Below are 7,749 nucleotides of genomic sequence, written 5' to 3'. Positions count from 1 at the left end.
TTATGATACTTTTTTATTTTTTCGCCCGTTCGATCTTCCTTCTTCTTGGATTCTTTATCTCGGTAGGTGAAACCAGATTTTGAGGCTTCTCCAAGTCGGGAATTTTCTTCCATGTTGATGTACTTCTCTGCCCGCTCTTGCACCTCGTCTAGAGATGTGGGGTATTTCTTTGATATAGATTGGCTGAAAGGTTCCTCTCGTAGGCCGTTGATGAGGCCCATGACGGCAGCCTCTGTTGGCAAGCTTTGTATGTCTATGCATGTTTTGTTGAATCATTCCATGTAGTTGCGAAGACTTTCCCGATCTCCTTGCTTAATACCCAGTAGACTGGGAGCGTGCTTAGCCTTGTCTTTTTGGATGGAGAATCTGGCCAGGAACTTTTTGGCCAGGTCGTCGAAGTTTGAGACGGACTTCGGAGGTAGGTTGTCGAACCATCTACTTGCTGTCTTTGTGAGAGTCATTGGAAAAGCTTTGCAGCAAACGGCATCTAAAGCGTCGGTGAGGTACATTCTGCTTCTGAAGTTGCTGAGATGATGGTTTGGATCTGTGGTGCCATCATAAAGTCATATCCGGAAGTTTGAAGTCTTTAGGGATTTTAGTCTTCATGATTTCCCTAGTGAATGGATCTTGATCCTTGGGAGAGTTGTCCTCAGGAGTAGTCCGGGTAGCTTTTGCTTTGAGATCGGCTTCAAGTTGTAGGAGTTTATCTTCCAATTCTCGACGTCGCCTTACCTCTCTTTGTAGATCCTTGCCAACTTCTTGCTGGTACTGGCTTTCTTTTTCGAGTTGCTTTAAGCGATCTTGAAGTGCTTCTATTACTCCCGGATGTGATGAGCTTTTGTCTCCGTTAGATTCTGGAGTATCCTTTGGTGTGGCATCCGTATTTTTGTGCGGCGTTCTGTCCTCTAGATCTGAGTTGTGGTCATTGTCATGGTCGTCCGCTATGGTGATGGGATGACTTCCAGGCTCCCCGGCAACGGCGCCAATGTTCCGAGGGTTACCTGAAACCGTAGGCCGATCTCGGATGAGATCTTCTGTACTGGTCGGAGATGACGTGTCCGGCTGGCTGGTGGCGGCCGGAGCTGTTGTGTCCGACTTGTTGGACTGGCTTCACTTCTGATCCTTGGTCACCGGAGGGTGGGGGGTACCTGCAAGAGACTCCAATGCTTAAGTTAGCATAGGTATTAAGCAGGTTTATTGTAGAATCAGAGTATGAGTTATACCTGGGTGCTCCAGTGTATTTATAATGGTTGTAGAGTGACCTTTCTAGATAAGATAAGTTAGTTATCTTATCCTATCTTATCTTATCTTTGGGTGAGGTCGGCTTATCTTCAACAGAACCGCCCTTCTTTCTGTAGGCTTGGGCTACCTTTGGATTGGGCTGTGTTCCTTTGTTTGGGCCTTCTTGGGCCTTCCTGTCGATTTAGCCGACCTCTTTTGTAAAGAGGTCGGATAGTCTGACCTGAAGAGGTCGGTCGCTTTGTCTCCAATCATCCCAGGTCGGATAGCTCGACCCAGGGTATGAACAGTATTTTTTCCTTCCTCTTTTCCGACCTGTACCTCTCAATCTTTTCTCCGAGCTGTGGTCGTAACTCTTCTTTAGCTTGAATTCCTCCGAGCTCAATAGTGTGAACCTCCTTGCCTTTTCCTCTCAGGTTTAGGCTTTCGTTATAGCACTTTCTCGCCAGTTTTTTATCTCCCCTAATGGTTGCAATTCCCTCTGGTGTTGGGAACTTCATGCGAAGATGGGGGGTAGATACCACTGCTCCAAGCCGATTTAGGGTTGTTCTGCCTATTAAAGCGTTATAGGCTGAGCCCACATCAACGACTATGAAGTCGATGCTTAGATCTTGGATTTCATTCCCTTTCCAAAAGTTGTATGTAGGGGTATGAATCCCAGTGGTTTTATGGGTGTATCGTCCAGCCCATATAGGATATCAGGGTATGCTCTTAACTCCTTTTCATCCAATCCCAACTTGTCAAATGTTGGTTTGAACAAGATGTCATCCGAGCTCCCCTGATCCACCAGGGTTCTGTGTAGATTGGCATTGGCGAGAATCATGGTAATTACTACCGGATCATCATGTCCGGAAACAATGCCTTGCCCATCTTCTTTGGTGAAAGAGATGGTTGGGAGGTCGGGCAATTCGCCCCCGACCTGGTAGACTTCCTTCAGGTGCCTCTTGCGAGATGACTTTGTTAGACCTCCTCCAGCAAACCCCCCCTGAGATCATATGTATGTGCCTTTCCGTGGTCTGTGGTGGTGGATCTCTTCGATCCTCCTCATCTCTTTTCCTCTTGCCATGATGGTCCGACTTTTCCATGAGATATCTGTCAAGCCGACCTTCCCTAGCCAACTTTTCTATCACATTCTTCAGGTCATAACAATCATTTGTTGAGTGACCATATAGCTTATGGTACTCACAGTATTCGCAACGACTTCCCCATTTTTTGTTCTTGATGGGCCGAGGGGGAGGTAGCCTTTCAGTGTGACAAATTTTCCTATAAATGTCTACTAGAAAAACTCGTAGAGGGGTATAGGAGTGATATATCCTAGGCCTTCCGGTCCCGACTTCTTTTTTCTTGGGCTCCCTCTCTTTCTCTTTTGTCGGGTGAGAGTGCCCAGGTCGCCAGCTTAGTTCTCGCATTCTGGCATTTTCCTCCATGTTGATGTACTTCTTCGCTCTTTCCTGTACATCACTCAAAGAAGTCGAGTGCCTTTTCGAGATGGACTAGGAGAAAAGGGCCTTCTCGAAGTCCATTTACCAGGCCCATAATCACTGCTTCTGTAGGCAGGTCTTGAATTTCTAGGCACACCTTATTGAACCTTTCTATGTAGTCCCTCAAAGGTTCTCTGACCTCCTGTTTTACTCCCAGGAGACTCGGCGCATGCTTCACTTCATCGCTGCTTGGGTCAGAGTGTTTGGAAAGGCTTTGCAGCGAGTAGCATCAGAGGCATCGGCTAGGTACATCCGACTTTTAAAATTGCTCAGGTGATGCTTTGGATCGGTGGTCTCGTCGTATAGGTCCATGTCGGGGCTTTTGAAGTTCCTTGGAACTTTTGCCCTCATTATGTCTTCACTGAAAGGGTCTTCTGCCCCCAAGGGAGAATCTTCTCGGTCACTGCGAGAGCTCTTACCTCGGAGATTGGACTCTAATCTCAAGAGCTTTTCTTCAAGCTCTTTTCGTCGCTCGACCTCTCTCCTCAGGTTTCTCTCCGCTTCTCGCGGTCGCTCTAGCTCTTGTTCTAGCTGCTCCAGCCGTCCTTCGTGGCCGTGGAGCAAATCCCATGAGGTCGGCCGCATGGGGCTGTCCTTCTTTTCCTGGTTCGCGCACCTCAGAGGGGATTCCCTTTGGGTCTTTCTCCCCTAAGAGGCCTTCTTTGTGCTGGTTAGTCACTCCTTGCAGAGGGACTATGGCTCTATCATTGTTACCAGTGTCTAGATTTTCTTGCTCAGATTCGGACGCAGTGTTTCCGTCCTCGTTTAGGTCGTCCATCATCATGGGTTGATCTCCTAGGTCCCTGACAACGGCGCCAATGTTGCGTAGGTAACCTGAGATAGGTGGATTGGGCTTGTAAGATTGGCCCAAATGTCAATGGAAGGTGCTCTCCGACTTGTATGCATTCGAGAGCCGCCGTCCGAGTTGTGTGTTTGGAGAATGGGGGGTGGTACCTATAAAGACACTCCGATAACTAAGTTAGCAAGGGGATATGAAGGTTTTGAGAGTATTGGAACTTAGAGATATCTGAGGGGTGTCAATGTATTTATAGTGGTGATCCAATAACCACCGTTGGAGTAGTTCCACTTCTGAAGGTGGATAACTGCCCCTTTATCTTAGGGTTGTTGGGATATGGCTCCTAAAAGTGGGTTGAGAGATTTTAGGGGCAGTTACTTATTTGAATAAGTGTTATCTGCCAGCTCATATCGAACCCGACCTCTTTGGGAAAGAGCCTATGTCGAGCCTGACTTCTTTAAATGAAGTCGGGTGGATAATGAAGGCCTATCTTTAGACTGGGCCTTTTTTACTTATTTAGGCCTGGACCATAGTGTTGGAACAGGGTATGAACAATAATTAAATTCTTTCACAAAAAATAAATATATAATCTTATATAATAGCTAATTTTTTGTGTATTTACATTTTGATAACACTTTTTTTAGCTACACTTTTTAAAATATCAAAGCTATCATAATTATCATAACATAAACATACTATAATACAACCAAAAAATATATACTCTTGATGCGTTTGTACACAAATTTGGGTGCGGTAAGCGATCAAAGGTCTCATGCTAATTTTGGTTTTATCATTTTATGTGTGTCGTTAAGGCACGAATATAGCTTGTGTGGTGCGTATTTGATATTTGGAAGCTTTAAACTTTAAAGCATTTGATCGACGGCCACAAGAGATGCCAAAGGTTGGGTTAAGGCTTCATCGTCATATGGTCAAAACGGATAAAATTAATGCTTATTTTATTAAAAAAAAAAAATAAAACAAATTAAATGTTAGCTACTTTTAATATTTTTCAAAAATTTTATGGACAAAAAGTAATTTGCTAATCACAAAAAGAGAATAAACGGCCAATTTAGCAAATATTAATAGATTGACTCTACTCATGAGAAATATTATCAACATGGAAGGGAAACTAGAAAATATAACTAACCTCAAGAATCAAAAAGGGAAATACAATACATACATACATATTAGACAGAAACAAGAACCCTATCAGGAATGGAATGCTGATCAACCACCGTCACGTGATCCAGCATGCCTTGCACTGCAGGGGGATGATGTCACACCTATTGACACCGGAACCATACACCACCGCCGCCGTCCTTTATGACTTGACATACTTGTCAACATAACCCTACAGAAAATGAAGGAAAAGGAACGTCACTAACAAAATTTCCACATAACACTTAAGAGGCATGGACTTAAGTTAATGCAGCACAGAAGCAACATTTTGGTTAAAAAAAACTTATGGCAGTGCACTTGAAAATGCAGGGAAAACTAAACATATATCAGCTACCATTGACAAGGAGAAAATCAATTACCATCACAAGTTTAGTCAACTTTCGCTGTGATGAGTCAATGTATTGGCTTATCTTTGCTTGGGACTTGGGCATACGATGGCCTTTCATGGCTCCTGACACCTTGTCAACAGTTTTTTTCACAATTGTTTTGAATGCAACTTTACTCATATTTCCCTGCCGCCATGACGGTTTCAAAACCTCCTTAACAAAATTTGCAATGGAAACTTTGAACAACTTCATTGATCTAGAATCCTTGCTCTTCTTTCTCTTCCCTGGAGACTTAGTCTGATTAATCTCGACCTCCCCTGGAGTCATGTTTGCAACATCCACATGATTACTTAGGCTCTCATTTTCAACATCATCCACCTCTGCATCTGCAGTCTCACCATATTCATCATTATTTTGAGAAGTGGTAGAGGCAACAGCTCCAACCTCCTCATGCTTATTTTGCTCTTCCGCATCCAACGGCATATTAGAACTTTTGGGCCTTAGGCTGACATTGGATTCACCTGTAACTTCCTGTTTTTCAAAATCAAATTTCTTGAGAGAAGACAATGGTGGTTCAATGCTGTCAAACAGAGGATCATACTGATTAGCTCTAGAAGACTTTGGTTCAACACCAACGGCGCCTTCCCTATTTATAGAAATAGGGTTCAACCCAGAATTATTGTCTCCATGGATTACATCACTTTCTTGTCTAAAAATAGTTGAACTGAGTTTGGAAGTAAGCGGCTGCTCAAAGGTTGAAGCATAAGGATTACAGTGAGCAGGAATTCCTGACCCCACAAAAGTTGGAAGAGAAGTTGAATGATTGCTATCGAGAACATCCGGTGGATATCTAGATAAGGTAACAGTTTCTCCAGGCACACCCAAATTACCCTCAGATGCAGAATATTGAAAACTATGCACTGGTTGTTGCTTCTGTGATGATGCAAGTGTGTGGGAAGATGTCTTGAAATGATCTTCTGGAGGTAAATTCGCACCAACAGAAGGCTGTATTCTGATAGCATCTGACTGCCAGGAATATTGGTTTTGTAGACGATGTGAACCACCAGAGCTTGAAAGGTTTGAATCTTGCATGGGTAATTGCTTATAATGGTCTTCTCCACTAACATTTGGACCTGAAAGCAATTGATTTGCTGGGTAGGCATGATCCTGAAACTCAGAACTCTGAGAATGAGAAGGCAATCCAGGCTTACCAGAAGTCAGAGAAACAAAGTCCCCTCTTGAATGCAATTGAGTTTGATTAAATTCTGAAGAGACATATGATGTTGAAACTCCGGAACTTATACTGGGATTATGTGCAACTTGTGAAGGGAGAGGAGGAGGTGGTGGTAGCGGCAATGATGTCCAAGGGTAATTAGGTGGTAGTGGTACACTGAAGTGAGGACTCTGCATGTGAATCAGAGCTGGGGAAGGTTCAAATTTATCTCTAGTAGTGGGCTGAAAAGGGAATAATGTATTTTTTTGTGTTACACCATAGTCCCTTGAAATTTGTGGCAAATTCACAGCATTCTCACCCTGTGCATGTGAAACAACAGGTGGGGGAGGCAACTGGTAAGCATGAGGTGGTAATTCCACCGAGGAACTACTATGTAATAAAGGCCGTCTTGATGAAGGTGATGGACCAACAGAGCCAGGGGCAGACAATGGCTGAGTTGGTGGTAACATATATGGTAAAGTTTGGATACTAGATGAGTAACTAGGATGCTCTGTAATTCCAACAGGAACATTGGGTTGTATCTTGTGAACAAATGAATTATCTTCTGCATGAACACCATCTTCATTTGTGCCATCACATGGTTTAGAGGCATCATCACCACTTAAAACTTCAGGAAGAAAACCAACCAAACTTTCCTTCATTTCAAGAACAGTCTCTCTGAAACTTTCAGATTTAATTGGATCATTCCTTACTGATTGACTGTCAATACCAGAAGTATTAGGCAGATTTGCATACCTAACAGAATTTTCTTTTTCATTTGTCTCCTGCTTTTGATCCACACCCTGACTTCTTATACCATCACTAACATGTTTTGCATGAGAATGGACTTCTTGGTCATATTTATTCCTATGGCGCCTCAAACTAACATTCTTGTCAGATTCATGGTGAGAGAACCTACAAGATGCTCCACGATGGCACTTCCCCCGAACGAAGCCAAAGCATTGGCCCCTGTCCCTTTTCACATTCTCACCACCAAAGTCCCCTGTACGTCTTAAGATTGGAGACCTACTCCTGCTTCTACGATATCGTGGAGACCGGCTGAAACCAACAAACTGAGATTAGCCAAAACTATATTCCTCAAGAAGACAAATGACGCAATCAAGATCGAAACTCTAAATGAAAAGAAAGACGGATTATCCTCGCCAACGGGAACAAGTTTAGTTTCAATTAGTTGATACAAAAAACAGCTTGCACATTCTATACTTGGTCGGGGGCAACATTCATGTTAACAGGTAGGCAATCAGGGATCCTAAAATGCAACACAGTAGAAGTCCATACCTTCGAGATCGGCTTCTTCTATCCCTTCTCCTCCGGGGACTCTTTCTCCTCCTCCTACTCCTACTCCGACTTCTGTGTTCAGGAGATCTGCTGTGACTCCTCCCTCTGCCTCTTTTGCTTCCCCTCTTAGTCTGACGATAGTGAGAATCATCAGACTCGGAGTCACTATCTGTAGGAGCTTCTTTGGGATGCCTTCCAAATTTATCTACCTTCAAG

At 43.7% G+C, this 7,749-nt stretch overlaps 1 protein-coding gene across 1 annotated transcript in view; it reads right to left on the bottom strand.

Moving 5' to 3' along the window:
• The window catches only part of LOC107622644 (serine/arginine repetitive matrix protein 2), a gene marked incomplete in the record, with an annotated part of 4,510 nt that continues 1,334 nt past the window's right edge, over positions 4,574–7,749 (bottom strand). The window contains 3 exon segments of the mRNA XM_016324625.2: positions 4,574–4,867; positions 5,055–7,293; positions 7,534–7,749. Coding sequence (XP_016180111.2) covers positions 4,838–4,867; positions 5,055–7,293; positions 7,534–7,749 — 2,485 coding nt within the window.

This window comes from Arachis ipaensis, chromosome B10 (assembly GCF_000816755.2).
Source record: "Arachis ipaensis cultivar K30076 chromosome B10, Araip1.1, whole genome shotgun sequence".
Classification (NCBI taxonomy): domain Eukaryota; kingdom Viridiplantae; phylum Streptophyta; class Magnoliopsida; order Fabales; family Fabaceae; genus Arachis; species Arachis ipaensis.
Note: the sequence above shows the minus strand (reverse complement) of the source record. Positions and strands in the feature narration are given on the sequence as shown.